The following is a 21,199-nucleotide window of genomic DNA, read 5'->3' on the forward strand; positions in this document are numbered from 1 at the left end:
CTTGAGCGTCTCCCCCGACATCTGCAGGTTGTAATTCCTCTCGGGCTCTGGTAGGCTGTGGAAGTCCACAAGACACGGGTGCAGCCTCTTATTGTCATCCCGAACCTGGAGAAACCCCAGTGTCAACTTTCAGGGTCCCTTCCCTCCCCCCAACACTCCCAGACTGTGGCCCCTGACCTCCTGCCCTTAGTTCTGCCACAAGAACCCCAAGGACACCCTGGTGCCCTAAAGTCCCTTCCCCCAACCACCGGCCCCTCCCTGCTCACTCCCCCAACGGCAAGTCTAGCCTGAGTCCCTCATGCTGCAGGCGGCCCCTCACCGGGCCATAGGTCCAGCCCTGCTCGATGCGAGTCAGCGCCCAGAGTTCATGGATGTTCTCTGCCAGCTTCTCCCGAATGCGTTCCAGATGGGGAGGCAGGACAATCTGGAGGCAGGGAACGGTCATGAGATCCCTGTGTTCCTTCCAGGCTGCACCATGACCCCTCTCCCCAAGGACACGTATGAGCCCTGGATGGTTCCCCCAGATTTTCCCTGCTATTCTGAGCCCTGCTCCTCATCACCATCACCTGACTCCAGGGTTGACACTCAGTCCAGCTGAGTAAGGACTTCGAATCATGGAATTAAGGAATTATCTAGGAATTGGGACTCTCTCCCCCTTTGGACTGGTTGTTCCATGAGGACAGGGCCTGGGGCTGCCTCAGTTTCCACCACTTCCCCAGCCCATCCCACAGCCAGGCTCAGAGGAGATGCTTGGAAAGTGGTTGCTGAATAAATGGGCGAGTCTCTTTCCTTCTTTGTACGATGAGGATCGGAACAATACTTACCTCATAAGGATTCAGTGATGTAATCCAGATAACTACTCAATCTTACGTAGTTTATGTAAGTGTCTGGTGCACAGTGGGTGCATAATAAATATTTATGTTGTTAGTGTTCTACAGACAAGAGATAATGATGGTTCGTTCGGACCAGGGCAGGCCATGGGGGGAAGCAGAGGGGGTGGGAGGGATGTCCAGGAGGCCAAGTGGACAGCCCATGAGGCTGAGAAGCTGGGGGAGCAGGAGGGAGACATCCAGAAGGGGGCCCAGGCTCTGTCCTGGCTACAGGGGATGGCTAGTTCACCATGAAATAATATCACTATTGCTACTGATAACACTAACTGTATTGAGTCCTTCCTATTTACTCAGGACCGTGCTGAGCGCTTCACAGGTATTGATTCATCTGACCTCCACAACTGTGAGACAAGGTAGGTTCTATTGTTATCCCCTTTCCTCACAGATGAGGAAACTGAGGCACAGAGAAGTAAAGCCACATACGTACGGTAACACACAGAAAATCAGACCCTCGTGGTCAGGCTCTTGAACACAACTTATGTGGCCTCTGATAGGGACATGTTTGGGGGGGGTGGGGAGTTCAAGTTGGGACAGGAGGAGTGGGAAGGCCCAGATGGAAGGGATGCCAACAGACTAGTGGAAAAGATCTCAAACTTTGGAATCCGCACATGGGTTCAAATCAGCTGTGTGGCTTATATAGGTTGCTTAACTCCTCTGGGTCTCACTTTCCTCAACTGTAAATCAGGGGCAATAATAGTCTTTTCTTGGGACGCCTGGTTGGCTCAGGCGGGTGAGCATCCAACTCTTGATTTCAGCTCAGGTCATGGTTCTCACGGTTTGTGAGATCGAACCCCACATGGGGCTCTATGCTGTGGGCACAGAGCCTGCTCGGGACTCTCTCTGACCCTCCCTGGTGTGTGTGCACATGCTCTCATGCTCTCTCTAAAAAAAAAAAAAAAACAACCCAAAAACTTTAATAATTGTCCTTTCTTTAGGGGGCTATAGTGAGGACTCCCAGAAGGTGGGATTCTGTCTTCCGAGAGTTCTTTGCCTCCACTCTGCCTCAGCTTCCCAATCTGTTGTTAAACAACAAGATTCCCAGCTTCCAAATCAGCTCCCCACCTCCCTGACTCCTAAGGGAGTTTGTCTCACTAGGAAACCCTTGCAGGGCAGGCAGTACCTGGACAGTGTCCACAGGGCAGGGCACAAAGTCAGTGTGTGAGAGGCAGCGGCTGGGTCCCACCAGGTGGGGCCCTCGAGGCCCCTCCCGCCGATACTCCTTGATGGGCTCCAGATGAAGTCGCTCTCGAGGGAGCACAGCTTCATGGCATGGGGCATAGCCAGGTGGAGGGAGGAACTTGAATTCGCCATGGCGGCCACCAAGAAGGAACCGTACCCTGAGTGGGAGAGTGGGGTTACTGGTGAGGCAGATTACAAGGAGAATCTGTGCTCAGTGAGGGTAAGGGAGCAATCCTGGGATCTGTGGAAAGTTCTGGGAAAGATCACCGGGCAGCCATGGAGTCATGGAGGTCATTTAAGGTCAAAGAGAATGTCTGAGGTCAACGAGAATCAGTGGAAAATCAAAAAAGGAGGGGGCACCTGGGTGGCTCAGTCGGTTGAACGTCCAACTTCAGCTTGGGTCATGATCTCACAGCTTGTGAGTTCGAGCCCTGCGTCAGGCTCTGTGCTGACAGCTCAGAGCCTGGAGCCTGCTTTGGACTCTGTCTCCCTCTCTCTCTCTCTCTCTCTCTCTTTCTCTCTATGCCCCTCCCCACTTGTGCTCTCTCTCTCTCAAAAATAAATAAACATTAAAAAAAAAAAAGGAAAGTGTGGGTTCATTGGGAGTTAATGCAAGATCATAGAATGATCCACTGGAAGAGACCTTGGCTCAATAGAACGTTTGGGGATACTGAAGGTTTCTGGGAGACCAAGAAGGTCGTCCGGAAATCACGGAAAATCTGGTGTAACTATGAGATAACCCTAATCACCACTGAATGGACACTGGGAAGCTCTTTACAGAGCTTGGGATCATTGGGAAAAGACTGAGTTACTGAGAGACCTTTGAAATAATTGGGGATATTGAGGAATTATGGTCACTGGGGGATCATGGAGTAATTAGAAGATCACTGGGAGATGCTGGGATCACTGAAAAGCGGTTAAAAGCATGGAATCATTGGGAGAATCCAAGATAATTTGGGGGGTCATTGGGAGGGTCTGGGTCATTGGAAGAGAGCTGTCAGATTCTGGAGTCATTTGGAGGTCACTGGAATGACATAGAGTCATTGGGAGAGTCTAACATCATTTGGGAATTAACTGGAAGAGTTATTAGAAGGTCATTGTGCAATTTGGAGGACACGTGAAAGTCGCTGGAAGGATATGGGGTTGGGAAGAAGCTGAGGTCTTTGGGAGGGTCTGGATCAATGGGAGGACACTAAAGTGTTTGGGACCATGTAGAGATCACTAGGACCTTCCCGTAGGGATCTGACCAGTCAGTCCTGAGGGTAGGCTGCCCAGTGAAGGTAGGCTCCTGGCCTTATAGTAGGCCATGTTGTAACTAGGGAAGGTGTCTTGGGACAGTCCCAGGTCTGGGGCCTGGCAAGGGGCAAAGGCAAGTCCTCACTTGACACCAGCCGAGAAACTGACAACAGGGAAGAAGAGTCCATCCAGGTTGAAGGCCTCAAAGACGCCCTGCACAGGACAGCCATTGATTCGGAAGGAGATGGATGGCACGCTGAGGTCCAGGCAGCAGCTGACGACATCCTCAGGGGCCAGGAGGTGCTGCCCTGGGGAAGTCACTGGGCGTGCCACGTGTCCTGCACCAGGGTCACAGGGAAGAGTCAAAAGTCAGGGGTCTCAAGACCTCACTGGTCAGAGTCTAATGGTCTCAAGAGGCAAGAGTCAGATATTAGAGAATCTTATGGGATCTGGATCCTGGAAACCCTAAGGTCAAGTGTTCCCATGAAGGGTCCTGGATCTCTGAGATAAGGGAGGAGGTCAAGGTTCCCCTGAAGTTAGGGTCTTGAGAGCTGTGGAGTCAAAGATTACAGTCACCCTGGATTTAGAATTCTGGAACCCTTGGGGGCTGGAAGTCAAAGGTCAGAAGTCATAATGATCTGGGCAGTTTTCAAGGATCTCTTGGGTCAGAGATCATACATCTCCTGGGGTCAGAGTTCTGGAGACTATGAGGAAGCAGGTTAGGGGCAAGATTCTGGAAGCGTTAGGGTCTTGGAAAATTAGGAATCAGAGGTCAAAATTTGGCCTCTTGTGGGGATCAAGATCCCAAGAAGCCTAAGGTGTATGGTGAGAGTCTGAGAAGCTCTGGGGCCAATGATCGGGGATGAGGGCCCCCGGAAGGGTCAGGTACCTGTCCAGAGGTGCAGCCCATCAAATCCGTAGGAATAGAGGTCATCACCGACCCCGTTGCCGCCCCAGCCCTCGCCGCCACCGGGGTAAGGGCTGTAGCCCTCAGTGAGGGCCCAGCCCACCCGCAGGTGGGTGGCCTGAGCTGTCAGGAACGGAGCCACCTCGTCCACCATCACCTCAAAGTACCATTTGCCGTACTGTGTGGAGCCCTCTGCTCGGCCCACAAAGATGTTGGGGCGGATGCTGCAGGGAAGATGGGACAGGAGAGGGGGTGAGGGAGAGGTGGGGAGCAAAGCCAGGTTGTTGCAGGGTTGGGGGGGGGAAGGGAGAAGAGAAGGAGAGATACACACAGGAAAAACAGAAGGCAGAGACATGGAGACAGAGAGAGAGAAAGCAGAGACAGAGACCTCAAAAAATAGAGAGAGATGGGTGAGAGACAGAGAAAACGAAATGGAGGAGAAATAGAGACAGATACAGAGGGAGATAGATAGCAAAAAGAGCAAATGCAGAAAAAGACAGAGAAAGAGAGAGGAACAGACAGAGGCAGAAATGGAAGAGGGAGAGAGGACAAGAGGAGGGGGGGCCGGGGGTGAGCTGGGGCAAGAGAGGACATCTGTGAGGACCAGGTGTTAAGTCTTGGGGTGGGAGACCGAGGAAGGGACATCCACCTGGGTGTGGAGTCTCTGATCTGGGAAAGGGTTAAGAGGTCTGGGGTCAGGGTGAGGTCAGGCTGGGGTCAGGGGTTACGGGCCAGACCTGGTGACATAGTTGATGAGGCTTGTCTGCAGCAGAAGCTCACGGCCAGGGAGCAAGTTCTCGGTAATGAGATCTTGGTTGGAGCGCACGGCCACGCCATTGCACACACAGAGGGAACACAGCACATCGAGCACCTGGAGGTCGAGGTCAGAGGTCAGGTTGTGAGAGCACCAGGGCGGGGAAATCCGGGGTGGAAAGTCAGAAGTTAAGGATAATGTGCCAGGACAAGAGGTGGAGATTTTGACGGGCAAGGAGGTGGTGGAAGTGCGAGGTCAGGGCTCACAGAGGAAGGTCAAGGGTCAAAGAGAAAGGTCAGGCCGGGGGCCGCAGGATCTGGGGTAAGACGTCAGCAGTGTTAAGGAAGGAGGGACTGGAGTAGGAGGTGAGGAGTCAGAGGGAGGAGGGAAAAGGTTGGTTAGTGAGAGCAGGAGGGTCAGGAGGAGATTTTAGATCAGCAGGGGCTGCACACGTGTGTCTTCGGGTGCCAGGTGGATAATGTACATGTGTGAGGTGGTTAGAAATTGTTCAGCGGGGCGGGGTGCCTGGGTGGCTCAGTCGGTTGAGGGTCCGACTTCGGCTCAAGTCATGATTTCGCGTTCTGTGAGTTCGAGCCCCGCGTTGGGCTCTGTGTTGACAGCTCGGAGCCTGGAGCCTGCTTCGATCCTGTGTCTGCGTCTCCCTCTCTCTCTCTCTGCCCCGCCCCCACTCACACTCTGTCTCCCTGTCTCTCTCAGAAACGGGTAGGACCTGTGGCGAGCTGGAGGGCGTATATGCAGCCCACCTAAAGACTACAAAATCAGAAATTGAAAAATAAAAATGTTGCAGAGATCTAATGAAGCACATCTGTGGCCCAGAATCCATTTAAGAACTGTAAGTTTAAGACCCTTGTGTTGAGATGGAAGCATGTGGGAGTGGAGTCCAGGTAAGAGACAAGATGGGGAGGAGAAAGGGAGTGAGGGAGGTGGAGAATTCCGGGGCCCTGGGAAAAGGTCAGGGTTCAGAGTTCAGGGGATGAGAGGTCAGGGCGAGGGGCCAACCTTGTGGTTCCTCCCGTGCTTGTCCAGGAGGGAGATGATAGACTTGATGTGGTTCTCCTGGATGATATTCAGGACCTCAGGACTCTCAATCAGGACACAGTACAGCACCTCCAGGATCCCTGTGCAGGTGGCAGAATGGTAGGCGAGTGACTGCGGCCCTCCCCTGTGCCAGCCCCTGTCCCCTCCCCCTGGGTTCTCCTACCAGAGGAGGCCTCCAGCCGATCGAGCTTGCTGACCAGCCAGTCCAGGTTGGTGGAGAAGAGGGCACAGTTGGTACGATTGCCACGGATCAGAGAGGCTGAGGGTGGCAAAGAGGCGTCAGACCCCATGGCACTGAGGAGCTGGGGTGCTCTAGGGGAAGCCAGAACCGGGCCCCTTACCCAGGAGTTCATAGAGCAGGTTCACAATCTCTTTCCAGGACTCGGCTGCCTCCTCCCCTGCAAATTCGGCAAAGTGGGCAGCCGTGGTGTAGACATTTAGGCGGTCAATGCAGTTCAGGACCAGGGAGAGCATCCCCTAGGGTGGGGAAAAGGGGCGGGTCACCATGGGAGTCCCAGGCCCTCTCTTCCTTGCCCTTCTTGGATTTGCTAATTCATTCAACTTCAACAACCAGCAACTATGTTCCCAGATCCAACAACGTTAGCTCCACGTTCCCGTTCACTCCCATCACCCTCCTCTCCTCCTCAGGTCCCCACATCCGTCCTTGTCCTCTCTGCCTCGGTTCCCAACATAACACGTCCTTATTAACATCAGGACTGCGGCCCCTGGGTGGCTCAGTCAATTAGGCGTCCAACTTTGGTTCAGGTCACGATCCCATGGTTCGTGGGTTCAAGCCCCGCGTCGGGCTCTGTGCTGACAGCTCAGAGCCTGGAGCCTGCTTCGGATTCTGTGTCTCCCTCTCTCTCTGCCCCTCCCTTGCTTGTGCTCTCTCTCTCTCAAAATTAAAATAAACATTAAAAAAAAAGACCATCAGGACTGACTGTGCTTTTCCTTCCCGAAGTTTTCTTTCCAGCCTATCCACTTCCAAGCATCCCACTCTGGGTCCTAACTGGCTCAGTTTACTCTCCGCGCCAACCACCCGAGAGATTTTTTTTTTTTTTTTGCATTTTACATTTTTTTTTTAAATTTTTTTTCAACGTTTTTTATTTATTTTTGGGACAGAGAGAGACAGAGCATGAACGGGGGAGGGGCAGAGAGAGAGGGAGACACAGAATCGGAAACAGGCTCCAGGCTCCGAGCCATCAGCCCAGAGCCTGACGCGGGGCTCGAACTCACGGACCGCAAGATCGTGACCTGGCTGAAGTCGGACGCTTAACCGACTGCGCCACCCAGGCGCCCCTGCATTTTACATTTTAAACTTTGTCTTCTCTTATTGTGAATTATAAAAGGCATACAGAAAAGCACATACAATAATACATACAGTCAGCCCTTGTTATTCGCGGTAGTTAGGTTCTATAAAGTCACCGTGAACACGGAGTTAGCAAATCCTGAACCACTCACCTCTCCCGGGGAAAACACGGGGAGTTGCTCTGAGTCACGTTTTCGTCAACATAATCTTGGCACATATGTGTGTCCGTTTAAAGACACTGATTTAATATATATTGTCGATGCATTAACATTAAATTCACGGCCAACAGCACTCTAACTCCTCCTAAATGAAGCATATCCCCCCCTTATTTTCTCCATAAGGCCCACCACAGCCTCTTGCCCTCGAGAGCACTAGACAGCACGTTAGCGCTACACTCGGGGGCCACTTTAAACAGCGAACTCAACAAAAAAACACCAGCGTGTGGAAAATGTGGCACTAAATATACCATGAAAAGGACACCTGTTTACAGGCCGAGTGCTGAAACAAGAAGGCGCAGCATCACCCTGTTCAGCCTCAGCCGGGAACATGAGGGCCACCGACACAAATTTTTTGCCACTCCGCACATGTTCACGCGTGACCACGAAGATGTTGCAAGTATTGATGTGAGGGTCACAAATAGATTTTAGCAAGTAGGCAAATTTGCAAAGGCAGATCTGTGCACACCAAAGATCAAACGTGTATGGCTCAACAGATACAAAGAACACCTGTGCAACCGTGACCCAAGCCCGGAAAGAGACCACCGCCAGCCACGCAGAAGTCGCCTGGATGCCCCTCCTGACCACACAAACCTCTCTGCGAGGAATAACCGCTGTCCTGGCTTTTGTAGAAATCCTCTCCTTGCTTTTCTATTTTTACCGCCTATGTATGCGTCAGTGAACAGTCTAATTGAGTTTTGCCTCTTTTTGAACTTGGCATACACAATAAGTATTCTTCTGGACATGGAGTCTTTTGCTGGGTGTTATGTTTTAAGTTCAAGAACACCGTTTCACGTGGCTGTAGTCCCTTCATTCTCGTGGTGGAGTAGTATCCATATCCGCTGTGTGTGTGAACACGCGACATTTGCGGATCCATGCTGGTGGTGGACATTTGGGCTGTTTCTAGCTTTTGGCCATTACGTATAGCGCTACTGTGACAATCACTGTGTCTTTATGCTGGGGGCCCCTATCACTAGTAAGAGAGGCAGCACACGGGGGTAGAGGGCGGTTGGAGTCACACAGAGTGGCTGAGTCACTAACTAGTCGTGATTTTAGGGAACCTATCCCTCTTGTGGCTCCCAAAGTGAAAGTCCTCACCCAGAGCCTGGCCTTCGTCACCTCTCTGCCCTCATCTCCTCCCACTCTGCCCCTAGCTCACCCTGTCCCAAGTCGCCCTGGCCTCCTCATGGTTCTAGAACCTGCCAAGCACACTCCCTGTGCACTGCTCTCCCCTTTGTCTCCTCTCTGTCCCTCCCCCAGGTGTACATGTGGCTGCCTATCTTCACTCAGGTCCCCTCCCTGACCAGTCTATTTTATTTATTTTTTATTTATTTTTAAAGTTTATTTATTCTGAGAGAGACAGTGACAGTGCAAGTGGGGGAGACACAGAGAGAAAGAGACAGAGAATCCCAAGCAGGCTCTGCCCTGGCAGTGAAGAGCTGGACGCAGGACTCGAACCCACGAAATCGTGAGATCGTGACCTGAACTGAAACCAAGAGTCAGGCGCTCAACCCACTGAGCCATCCAGGTGCCCCTGTTTTATTTTTCTTTTAAGTTTATTTATTTATTTTGAGAGAGCACGCGTGAGCAGGGGAGGGGCAGAGAAAGAAGGAGAGCGAGAATCCCAAGCAGACTCCACACTTGGTGCTCAGTGCTAGGCTCAATCCCACGATCCTGAGATCGTGACCTGAGCGGAAATCAAGAGTTTGGACACTCAACCGACTGAGCCACCCAGGCGCCCACTGATCACTCTGTTTTAAGGATTTAAAAAAAATTTTTTTAAGTTTATTTATTTTTGACAGCAGGACAGAGAGAGCGAGCAGGGGAGGGGCAGAGAGAGAAGGAGAGAGAGAATCTCAAGCAGGCTCTGCACTGTCAGCACGGAGTCTGAGGTGGGGCTCAAACCCACAAACTGTGAGATCATGACCTGAGCCAAGACGAATAGTTGGATGCTTAACCAACTGAGCCACCCAGGCGCCCCAAGACCACTCTATTTTAAATTGCAACAACCCCAGCATTCCCTGCTACTTCCCTCCTTTATTTTTTCTCAGTACTTATCATCTTATATACCATGTAATTTTCTTATTTTATTGATCATCATCTATCCTCCCCACATGTCAGTTCCATAAAGACAGAGATTTTTGTCTGTTTTGCTGACAGCTGTACCCCTTGGCATATTTGTTGGGGAGATAGATGGCTGTTATTTAATCTCTCTGAGCTTCTGTGATCCATCTGTAATATGGGAATTACAACCCCCATGGGGTTATCAGGAGGATGTCATGTATATAGCACCCTTAGCACACAATAAAGGCCAAATTCAAAGTAATAATAACCACTAACACCTATATATCATCTGCTACGTGCTGGCACGGTTCTAAACGTTTGGCCTATACTAATTCCACTCCACAAATAAGTTTCGTTGTTGTTACTATTATCACTTTTGGATCAGATTGGGGAGTCCCTGGAGAGGAGGAGGGTCAGTTGTTAGCCTTTAAACGAACATGCTCCCCTATCACCCGGTGGGGACATCAGACCTCGGGGCCTTTGTCCAGTCCCCTCCTCCCACCCCGTGCGGTCCCCCTCACTCTGACCCCCTGTTGGGCGGAGCCCGCTCCACATCTCTTCCCTTCTTGCTCTCAGAACACACGGACCCCCCCAGCTCCTGACTCCAGCAGAGGACCCTCCCTGACGCCCCAAAACCCACCTCTGGCCCTGCCCCTCCTCCCATACCCCACTTTGGTTCAGTCCTCCCAACTGCGGGCCGAGCCCCCACAGACACCGTTCCCCCCCCCCCCCCCCCCACTCCCGAGTCCCGCAGCGTCATCCTCAGACTTCTTCCCAGGCCTGGCCGCTTCTACAGGCTTCGCCTCGGCACAGACCTGCGCTTAGGCCCCGCCCCACTCCGGAGTAAGGGAACAGGCCTGCCCCACCTCCTTCGCTCCGGTCGCAACTCGCTCCCACCCGCACCGCCCCTGATCTGACAAACGCCCTGCCTTTCCCTCAAGGCCCCGCCCACCACCCCAAATTCTCCTTAAGGCCCGCCCCCTCACTTGTTCCCCGAAGGCCTGCGGCCCCGCCCCGTTTATACAGGCCCCGCCGGCTCTGAAACCACTTCAGACGCCTTCAGGTCCCTCAGGCTCCGCCCCGCAGCCCCGCCCCGCCCCAACCTCGCTGCGGCCCCACCCCTCCCTCAGGCTCCGCCCCCGCGTCCACAGGCCCCGCCCCGCCCTCGCCACGGCCCCACCTCCTCCTGGAAGAGGCTCTGGCGGTTGCGCAGGCTGCGCAGCTTGCTCTGCTTCTCCTCGTGCTGCAGCTCCTCGGAGGGCGGCTCGAAGTAGCCGATGAGGTCCTGCAGGCTCAGGATGACACCCTCGATGGGCAGCGCTGTGCCAGCTGGCGGCCCCGAGCCCCGCGGCTTCCCGCTGAAGCTGTCCAGGCCCCTGTGGGGACGGCGCACCTGTCAGCCAGGAGCCCCGAGCGCTGACTATCATTGAGGCGCTCGCGAGTCCTACCCCCTGCCCCCAAAGGACTCTTACAGACACACCTATTCTACAGAGGGGGAGACTGAGACTCGGAGACAGACAGACATTGGCCTGAGGCCACACAGTGGCCAGCGACAGAGCTAGGACTGGGACTCACTCCTGTGTAAGCACAGGGAGGTGGGTGGAAGCAGGTGTCAGGACTGGGGAGGTCCAGGATCAAGGATCTGGGTGTCAGGGGTGATCAGGGATGTGAAGTCAAAATCATGGTTGTCAAGGTCAGATTAGGGGTCAAGTGTACAGAAGTCAGAGGTTTAGAGGTTAGGGATCCTGTGTATGTTAGGGGTGTGGAAGTCAGAGGTGGGATTAGAGGGGTCAGGTGTATGACCACGGGGAGCCTGGGGGTCAAGGAGTGGCCCCGCAGGGGGCGGGGGGGGGCAGAGTGGCTCTGCCACCAAGAGTGGCTCACTTGACAAACTGGTTGTACAGGCCAGCGGTGCTGTAAATCATGCGGGCAGCCTGGGACTCCTCCTGCTGGCAGCGAGTCAGTGACAAGGCGTCGTCCATATGGCCTTCCTGGTGCAGCATGGCCTGGCAGCGGCGGGGGGGGGGGGCGGGCAGAGAGGTCAGGAGTGGGCCCAGCACCAAGGACGGATCATCTGCCCCCAGATCGCCATCCAGATTCTAGCCCCAAAGCTGCCCCCATCCTCCACTGAATCTCTCTGCCAGACACCCCCTTCTATCCCTCTTCATCTGACTCTTATTCTCTGTTCCCCCCCGCCCCCCCCCCCCCCCCCGTCTCCCCTCTGCCTCTGGCTCCATCTCCCTGCCCCTCTTTGTTTCTGTCTTTGTCTCTCTCCCTACGTCTCACATCGCTACCCCATGCTTTGTCTCTTTCTCCCTGTCTTTCCCACTGTCTGTATCTCCATCTCTCTCTGCCTTCTGTCTCTATCCGCCTTTGATTCTGTGTTTGTGTCTCCCTCTCTGACTGTCCTGTCTATCTGTCTGTCTCCAGGCCAGACCCTTTCCACCTGTATCTACTGCTGACTTAACACCCTCCCACCAGAAAGGTGTAATGACACCCTCACTTAACATGTCCCAGGCTGAATGCCTGAAAGCCTCTCTGTAAGATGAGACCATCTTCCAGCTTTCTCCTGAGCTGACCTCCCAGCGCCTCGTCCAGTCCTGTGGCTGTAAACACCACCCACCGCTGACGGCTCCTACTACCCGCCTCGGACCAGGCCCATTTCTATATCCTCTGCTCAGGTATCCAACTACAAGCTTCGTTTTTTTTTTGAAAGGAGCATCTCCCTAGTCTTCCCACTCATTCACTCTTTATCGAGGGGCTCTGTTCTACACATTGGATCCCTGTCATCCTGAGCTGCTGACACTTGGCTGTCCCCGACTCAGTTAATGGCATTTCCATCCTTCCAGTGGCTCAGGGCAAAAATCATGGCATCATCCTCGACCCCTGCCCCTCTCACCTCGAGATCCAGTCTGTCAGGAAATCCTGTTGGCTCCGCCCTCAAGCTACAAACATAATCTGCCACCTTCCCCACCCTGGTCCTGTCCACTGTTTTCTCCCACCTGACCATGGCAGCAGTCGCCTCCCTGGGCTCCCTATTCCAACTCTGGGCCTCACCCCAAACTCATCTATTCCCACGAGCAGCTAAGGAACCTGAGTTAGGTCACCTCCCTGGCCTGCTCAAAACTCTACTGGGGTTCCATCTCACTAGGAGTAAAAGGTGGGACCCTCCCCATGGCCCACAAGGCCCCACATGATCTGCTCCCATCTCCTCTCTATCCTTATCTTCCAAGACTTGTCCCTCAATCACTGCGCTCCAGCCAAACTGGATCTTCTTTCTGTTATTGCAACAAATCAACCTCATTCCAACCTCAGGGCCTTTGCACATGCCATGCCCTCTGCCCAGAGTAGCTTTTCCACTCTGCAGCTGGAATGCTATGTACTTCATTACAGGTGGTTTATTTACCATGTCTGAGTCTGGGAGGGCAGGACACAGGTCTGTATATCTCATCTATTTTTCCACACACACATCTAGAACAACTGGGACACTCCATAATTTGCCGAATGTTATTCTAGGTCTGTTTGTCACTGTCTTTGTCTCTTTTTGTCTTTTCCATCTCTGCTTCTCTGTCTCTATCTTTCTCTGTTTTTCTGTCTCCATGTCTTTTTGTCTCTGCTTTTCTCTGTCTCTATGTTTCTCTCTCCCTCTCTCTCTTTCCCTGTCCTTCTCCCTTTCTCCCTCTCCCTCTCTCTCCCTTTTCTCTCTCCTTCTCCCTCACTCTATTCATTCTTTCCACCCCATTTTTCCTCTCCCTCTCTCTCTCCCCCCTGTATATCTATCCCTCTTTCTTTTTCCTCTCTCAGTCTCAGTTTGTCTTTGAGTCCCCATCTTTCTCTCAGTCCTACCCTCAAACTCCCGGAGGCTCAAGCATGATCACCCCTCGGTCTCCTTCCTTCCTGCCCCTGCCAGCACCCCCGCCCCTTCCCCTCGCCAGGCACCCACCTTCTTCTTGAGCACGCCAAGCCTCAGGGCCTTGGGGTCCGGGGCCGCATAGGTGAGCCACAGGCCTGAGGCCACGTGCTGCACGAAGCACAGTGACTCCCCATACTTGATCTCAGGGGGACCCATGCCGTCCACATCCCGCTTGGGGGCCGTATCCAGCTTCTCCTGCAGGGGCAGGGGACAGAGGTCAGCCTCCTCTGCCTGAGCATTTAATCGGGGAGAGACTGCAGAATGGAGGCTGGGGCCGGATTTGGGGCCCCAAGTGAGGGAGGGCACCCTGACCCCACCGACCTTGGAGATGCGGAAGCAGAAGGAGGTCGCCTTGGTGTGGGCCTTGCTGGCATCGACCACCATCAGGCCCTGGTCCTCAGTGAGCGCCAGGTACCGCCCAGTGGTAACATGCCGGATACGAAGAGGCTGGCCCCAGCGGAGGTGGCTCCCACTCCAGCTGCAAAGGGTGAGGGTGCCGGGGGGTCAGAGGATCCCCAGTCCTCCCATGGACACCACCGTCTTGGTCCAAACCTCATCAAGCCTCCAGCCTTCTTCCAGGGGGGCCCAAACCTTCCTTGGGGCCCTCAAATCTTTCTTAGGACCCCCTGGCCCTCCTTTGGGAACCCCAGTCCTATCTCAGGCCCTCACAACTTCCTCAGGGCTACTCAGTGCTCCCAGTTTCCCCAGACCCACCACTTTCTCTCCCTCTACTCCCCACACTTTTACTCGGGATCCCCAATCTCTCCTCAGGAATGCCCACCCTCCCCTAGGTCCTTTTCCTCCAGGACTCTGGGACCCTGAAGACCTTCATCACCTTCTGGGGCTCCCCAGATTTCCCCTCAAAATCCTCCAGTTTCTTTCTCAGATCTTCCTTCAAGACCCTGTCTCCCCTCCCAGGCCCCCCAGGAGCTCTTAGCCCCAGCCCCAGCCCCTCCCACCTGATTCTCAGTGGCTCCAGTCTCCAGAGGGAGCGGGCATGGGTGCACACAGATCCCCCCTCGTAGTGGACGAGTCTGGGGACACGGGAGAGAGTGAGGTCAAGGGTTCAGTCTCCCTCCTCCCAGAATGTGATCCCCAACCCCACCCATAGGGTCCAGGTGCCCCGAGCCTGCTTTTACCCTTCCCCTCCTGCCCCAACACCCCAGGGCCTCTTGTCTCCAACCCAGACCTGCGCTGGTCCTCGCTGTCAGCGGGGGAAATGGTAAGACACTCATCCATGTGCCCGTGAAAGAGGCGAAGGACGTGGCCTCCGGTCACATAGCCTGGAAAGGAGCAAGGGAAAGTGTTCATTGTAGGGCTGGAGCCCTGGAGAGGCCTGGGAGCCAAAGTGGAGTTCAGGGGTCCTGCTTCTCCCCTGTGGGAGGTTGGGGATCTGAGTTTTAGGATCTAAAGTGGCAGTCTGAGATTTGGGCTAAGTTTGAGGCCTGAAGCAGGGGTATGAGATTTGGGGTCTGAGGTGGGGAATCTAAGTTTGGGGGTCTGGGTATACAGGGCTGAGGTTGGGGGGGGAATGTGGGTCTGAGTTTGGATTTCTGAGGTTGGGGGTCAGAGGTTTAAGTCTAACATTTCTGGATATTGGGCTCTGAGTGTCAGGTCTTGATTTGGGGTCTGGGTTTAGAGGTTTGATGGTTGGGTCTGAGGTTGGGGTCTGAACTTTGAAGGTTGATTTTGGAGTTCTGAGGTTCGGGGTCTGAAGTTATCGTCGACAGTTTCGAAGTCTGAGTTGGAGAAGCTTCAGAGTTAGAAGTTGGTAGGTTTGACATTAAGGCCTGAGTTTCAGGATCTGTGGTTTGAGTCTCAGCTTGGGTGTGGGGTTTGGGTGTTAAGAGCTGGGGTCAAAGTTTTGGGGTCATGCTTTGGGATCTTAGCACGGGAAGAATTTGGAAGATGATTTTAGATGTCTGAGGTTAAAGTTTGGAGATCTGAGGTCAGTTGGCTGAGATTTGGGGTCAGAATTAGAGGTCTTGGCTTGGATATCTGAGTTTGAATGTGGGGGTCTGGGTGTGGGGAGCTGAGGTCTCCATCTGTATTTGCCTTCTAAGGCTTGCGGATCTGAGGGCTAAGTTCCAAATGCGGTGCTCTAAGCTTTGGATCTGAGTTTAAGGGTCTGCCCTCCAGGACCTTGAGTGGGGCATGTGAGTTTTGGAGTCTAGATTTGGGTGTCTGATACTAAGTGTGGGGTTTAGAGTCTGAACTCCAGGGTTCTGGATTTGGGGTCAGTATGGACATGTTTGAGGGGCAAGGGGGGAGGTCTGTTCTGGGGGTCTCCGTTTAGGGACAGGAGGTCTGGGACCCTCACCCTCTTCGCAGCCGGAGCAGATGGGGTTCATGTTCCACAGTGTCTGCATGAAGGAGGCGTCCACCTGGAGCTCCCCGCTGGCCGTCGACAGGTGCTGGGGGCGGCCGGGAGGTGGCGGTCAGAGACGGTGGGTGAGAATAGTCCGGAGTCAGAGGCCGGAAACCAAAGGTGGAAGCCGGCAGACAGGGGACAGAAAATCAGAGATCACAGATCGGAAAACCAAGATCAAACTGGGCAGTGGGGCCCGGAAGACCAGAAATGGATGTCAGAGGTCGGGAAACCAGGAATCAGGCGTCCGACCGCTGGGGCCAGAGAGCTGGCAAATCAGTGACCGGGAGACGGGGGACCCCGTGCGCCCCCAGCCCTGGGCAGTAGTAGCTATGCCAGGGGGTGGGGGGGGGGGCGGGATTGCTCACCAGGTAGCGCTCTGAGGAGACGCTGACGAGGATGAGGTCGTCCCCAACGCGGACCTTCTCTCCTTCCGACCTCTGCTTGGAGGCCGGGTGTGCCGTCCACCAACAGGCCTCCCCTAGGGAGGGGGCAGGGCTGTCAGGATGAGGACTACCCAGAATGCCCTTCCCCGAGGGGTCCCCAGCCCTCGGCCCCAAATTCTCTTATCACGACCACCCCCTCTCTGCCTCCCGCCCTCACACTCTCTGCCTCGGGTCCCCCCCCACGCTGGTCCGAGTCTCCCTCGTCGCCCCCGTCCCTGCCCCCGCCGGGCCTGCACCTTCCCCACCGCGGCCCCTGGCCGCAGCGCCCCCGTCGCCGCCCTCCCCGCTCCAGCCCCACACCTGTGGCATCTTCCTGGAGTCCCACGTCGAAGGCCAGCTTGTCGGTCATGGAGCGCGAGGTGGTAAGACAGCTCAGGTACTAGGATCGCAGAGGGGAGTCAGCCTCCTCCCGGCCCTCGCCCCGCCCCTGCCCTCGCCCCGCCCCTGCCCCCGCCCCCTCGCTCTCACACTCACCATGCCGCTGTGCGTGTGCCGGAGCAGGATGGCATGGCCGTACAGGAGTGTCCTGTGTCCCCCACCCTGGGACGACTGCAGGGGGGAGGGGGTGGAGAGAGGGCACAGAGTGAGACCAGACCCCTCCCCCCCCCACCAGGCGTCCGGCCTATCCTACGTGGCAATACGCTCCCCATAAAATACCATGCTCGCCAGGACACCAGAAAGCCTTAGCTCAGACCCTCAACAGATTCTCGGCCTCGGTTTCCCCATTCATGGAAGTAGGGGCTGTGTCTCTGAGAAGCCTGTGGGTAGGGTGTTTTCTAGTTCCCAAAGCCCGCTCTGTCCTCCCTGCCTCCTTCATCCTGTTGAGCAGGCCCCAGAGTCCCTCAGGGAGGCCGAACCGCTCTTCCGGTTGGTCTCCTGAGAGTCCCCCCTAACTCGTATTCCGTGGACCCTGGTCCCTTTCGCCGTAACCTGTCATAAGACAGCTGAGCGGCAGCCCATGTGCGCCTGGGTAGTCCTACCAGGTGTTAAATATTTGAACATCCTCATAGGGACCCCGCCCTGCGCCGCCACACACGCCGAAGCACAAGGAGCCCGGGCCCCTCCCGGGGTGGGTACATCGGATATACACCCGGTCACTCGATGGCGTCATGCCTCCCATCCTGGCTCTCACATGCCCATGCTCTGAGGGCGCCATGTGATGGGGCCACCTGATCACACGGCAGACCCACTCCTGGAGCGGAGGGGACCCACACTTGGGGCAGGGGGGAGGTGAGAGGAGAGGTCCCATGCAGAGAAGAGCTGGGATCAGGGGCGGAGGGAAGGTTGGGAAAGAGGACAAAGGAGCAGGCGGGGGAACGGGTCGGGGGGCTCAGAAGCCCCCACCCCCTTCCTTCCTTCCTGGCTGGCCTGTCTGGGCTCCACAGCCCCTGACAGCTGGGGTGGGGGAGACCCCCAGCCCCTGTGTGCAGGACGTGGGCCCAAGAGCAGGGCCTGGGGCCGGGAGAGGTGGAAGAGGCAGGTGACACCCAAGGCCAGACCTACCCACTTATCCAAATTGAGGGCCTGTGAGGGGCGGGGCAGAGAGAGGAAGAAGAGCAGGCGGTGAGCGACCCCCGTGGCTTCCCACCCAGCCCTGCCACCGCGCCCCGCCAGGCCGGGAGCCTCACCTCCACGCCAGCCTCTACCGTGTTGGCCAGCATCTCCTGCAGGGCCCGGACCGACAGAGACTGCTCCAGGACGAAGCAACAGATGGCCAGATCGGGGGGCACGTTCTGCGGTGAGGGGGGGGGGGATGTGAGTGGGGGGCGCGAAGTCCCCTGAGCGCCGGTCTGAATACCCACACCCCTTGGAGACCCAGACCTGACCCCGGTCCCCGGAGGAGCCCCTGCACCCTGCCACCCCCGCGGACAGCGGCATCACAGAAGACATGCCTCCTTCCCTCAAACACCTAAACCCTAGCCGAGCCTCACGGAAGCTTCCCACCCCCCACCTAATCCCAAAGCGAGCCTCAGCCCTCTCTCAGACACGCTGCACCTGTTCCAATGCCACAGGACATGCCTCCCCCTGCAGATAACCCGAATTTCTGCAATCCCAAAGGAGCCCCCCGCCCCCTGTCTCCTGCTGTCACCAGCAGACGCTCCCAACTCCTGTCTTCTCCCTCACACGCCCGTGAACCCTGCTTCCAAATCACATCCAACCTTTCTCCTCCCTCCCCAGTCTCCCACCCAGTCCTCTGACTCCCAGACACCCTCCCCCTTGGATCCAAGACTCTCTAACCCGCTCAGACCCTTGGCCTCCTCCGCGATCTGGCTCCACGTCCCTTCCCTCTCCCAGTCCCTGCCCTCACCCCCCAGGTCACCTCTTCTCTCAGACCTTGAGTCCACCTCGCCCTCAGACCCAGGCTCCCTCCACTCTCAGCCTCTAACTCCCTTCCCAGTCAGCCCCCCAGTCCCCCGCTAGTGTCCCCCAGCCCTCCAGGCCCTTTGGCTTTGGATCCAAGGCCCTCTGCCCCCTTAGACACCTGCCTCCTGAGACTCCCGAGCCCCTGCTTCTCCACCCCTACCTGCCTCCGACCTCTGGCCCTCTTTCCTTTTCACCCCCCCTCTTCCTTGAACTCAGGGCCCTCCATGCTCCCAGCCACCCTCCCTCTTCCCTCACGTCCCCTGCTCTCCCTCCTCAGACCTCCCCTCCCGCCTGCCTGGAACCTTCAGCCCCTTTTCCCTCCCAGCCCCTCTCCGTTTTCTCCCCTAGCAGCACCCTCTCTTCAGACCCACACCCCTCTTCTTTGGACCCTGGCCTCTGCCCCCACAGACCCCCACACTCCCACACACACCTGGGCATTGCTGGTGGGCTCCAGGAAGCAGAGGCGGTTGCCAAAGCCCTCGGCCGCCAGGCAGAGCTTGAGCTGTTCCTTGAGCACCGTGGCGCTGCATTGCAGGACCACTTCGTCGTCCTGCGGGCAAAGCTCGGGGTCAGGGCCCCCGCGGACACCGTTGCCATCACCCCGCCCCTCTCCTCACGGGACAGGTGGCGACTGATAACACCCACCTCACAAGTCATCACACAGGAGCCTGTGCCCAGGGCTCCACACACTTCTCACGCCCCACGAGACAGGCACGAGTGTCATCCCTATTTTAAAATGGGGAAACTGAGGCTCGAGGAGGGGGCACAGCTTTCCAAGGCCACATGGCTGATAAGGGGACGAGCTGGGATTTGAACCCCAGTCCAGCTGGCTCCAGTAGGGCCCCCAAGGTGAGCCACTGGGGGTGGAAACTATGAGCACCCCAAGTTCAATGGCTTTTAAGCTCAGCCTTCTCTAATTTCTCTTTTGTGTATTGTTTCAGTAATGGCTATCATTTAAGGAGTGCTTTCTTGTCTTTCCCTTTTTTAAATTTTATGTTAGAGAGAGCAGAGAGAGAGAGAAAGGGAGAGAGAATCCCAAGCAGGCTCCAAGCTCAGTGCAGAGCCCCACACGGGGCTCGATCCTACGACCCTGGGATCACGCCCTGAGCCGCCATCAAGAGTTGGACGCTCAACTGACTGAGCCACCGAGGCGCCCCCGAGGAGTTCTTCCTAATGGTACGTGAATGCAGCTCCAGAGCCCAGACTGGATCCAGGGTGGGCGGGGACATGCCGCAATGGACCCCATGTCATCTCCGGTAAACGCCGAGGTAGGACGGCGACAGATAATGGCATCAGAGCAATGCTACACTTCCTGACATTGATAACCGTGCTGCGGTTTTGTATGACTGCCCTTGCTTCTTCGGAAACAGACACTGAAGTACTTTAGGAGTGAAGGGTGCCGCGTCCGCAACTTATCCCCAAAGAGTTGAGGGGGGAAGTGAAGTGTAGACCGAGAGAGGGAGGGGGAGAGGTAAATCAAGGGTGCCAAATCTTAACCTGTGGGGGAAATGACTTCAGGCCACGTGGGGGTTCTTTGAAGTAACCTTGCAGCTTTTCTCGAAGTTTGTAGTGCTTTCGAGATTATAAGCTGAAGTTGTAAGTAAAAGAAAGCGTTTTCGATGGGCTGGGTCCCCTTCCAGGAACTTAACACATACGAACTCATCGCGGAATCCCCACGGCGACCCTCGGAGGTGACCAGAAGGGAAACCTGTGGAAACTGGGACCCAGAGGTTACACCGCTGTCACACAGCATAGCTGGGATTTGATCCCAGCTCTCTGTGTCACACTCTTAGAACACTAGGCCACCTCTCCACGTGTTAGTGAAGTTGCCCGTATCTACACTTAGCACTGATATAAATGTACGCGGAGGAGGGGCCGACACTTTTCCGACAGACGAGAATGATAGAGACTCCGGCTCTTCACCGCTGAGTCAGGCAGCGGTTGTTTCCTTTTACAGCCGAGGAAACGGGTTCCAGGGCGTTAGGCGTCCCGCCCGAGGCCACACGGCCTCCAGCCCTTCCATCCAGCATCTCACGCAAACGTGCCCCAGTCCTGGGCTTCGAAGCACACGCACAGCCCTCCGTCTGTCCTCAGCCGGGAAGGAAGGAGACGTTTGATGTGTCGGCAGGAGGCCCCATAACTGCTCTGCCCTTTAGTCTCCAACCCCCACATCCTGGCACGCGCTGGGCGCTCGCGTGTGCACAGGGATACAGAGCTTGCACTTATTAAACACTTACTGTCTGCGAGGCCTTACGCTCCGAGCTTTTACATTCCTTTGACAGACGCTCATTAAACGTCCGCTCTTGCCAGGCACTGATCTAGACTGGACACAGAGCAGCGAATGAAGCAGACAAAGTCCCTGTCCTCACAGAGCTGACATCCTTGTGGGGGAGAGGCAATAAACAAGTGAATGATTTGAATGTCAGTGATAAGTGTTGTGGAAAAGAAATCACCCAGGGTGATGTAGGAGAGTGGCCTTGGGGGTTAGGGGTGTG

At 55.6% G+C, this 21,199-nt stretch overlaps 1 protein-coding gene across 1 annotated transcript in view; it reads right to left on the minus strand.

The window, feature by feature from the left end:
* Nucleotides 1-19,933, minus strand: part of RYR1 (ryanodine receptor 1) — a 112,497-nt gene extending 92,564 nt beyond the window's left edge. Inside the window, 22 exon segments of the mRNA XM_049622333.1 lie at nt 1-105; nt 320-424; nt 2,011-2,227; nt 3,451-3,643; nt 4,195-4,436; nt 4,950-5,083; nt 5,987-6,105; nt 6,189-6,284; nt 6,367-6,502; nt 10,794-10,989; nt 11,498-11,619; nt 13,557-13,721; nt 13,848-14,004; nt 14,486-14,560; nt 14,716-14,809; nt 15,847-15,940; nt 16,263-16,375; nt 16,641-16,719; nt 16,815-16,889; nt 17,969-18,073; nt 19,135-19,254; nt 19,910-19,933. The exon segment at nt 1-105 is cut by the window's left edge and continues 49 nt beyond it. Of these exon segments, the coding sequence (XP_049478290.1) occupies nt 1-105; nt 320-424; nt 2,011-2,227; nt 3,451-3,643; nt 4,195-4,436; nt 4,950-5,083; nt 5,987-6,105; nt 6,189-6,284; nt 6,367-6,502; nt 10,794-10,989; nt 11,498-11,619; nt 13,557-13,721; nt 13,848-14,004; nt 14,486-14,560; nt 14,716-14,809; nt 15,847-15,940; nt 16,263-16,375; nt 16,641-16,719; nt 16,815-16,889; nt 17,969-18,073; nt 19,135-19,254; nt 19,910-19,933 (2,766 nt within the window).
* Between the last annotated feature and the right edge of the window lie 1,266 nt (nt 19,934-21,199).

The sequence above is a fragment of the Panthera uncia genome, assembly GCF_023721935.1.
Source record: "Panthera uncia isolate 11264 chromosome E2 unlocalized genomic scaffold, Puncia_PCG_1.0 HiC_scaffold_19, whole genome shotgun sequence".
Taxonomy (NCBI): Eukaryota; Metazoa; Chordata; class Mammalia; order Carnivora; family Felidae; genus Panthera; species Panthera uncia.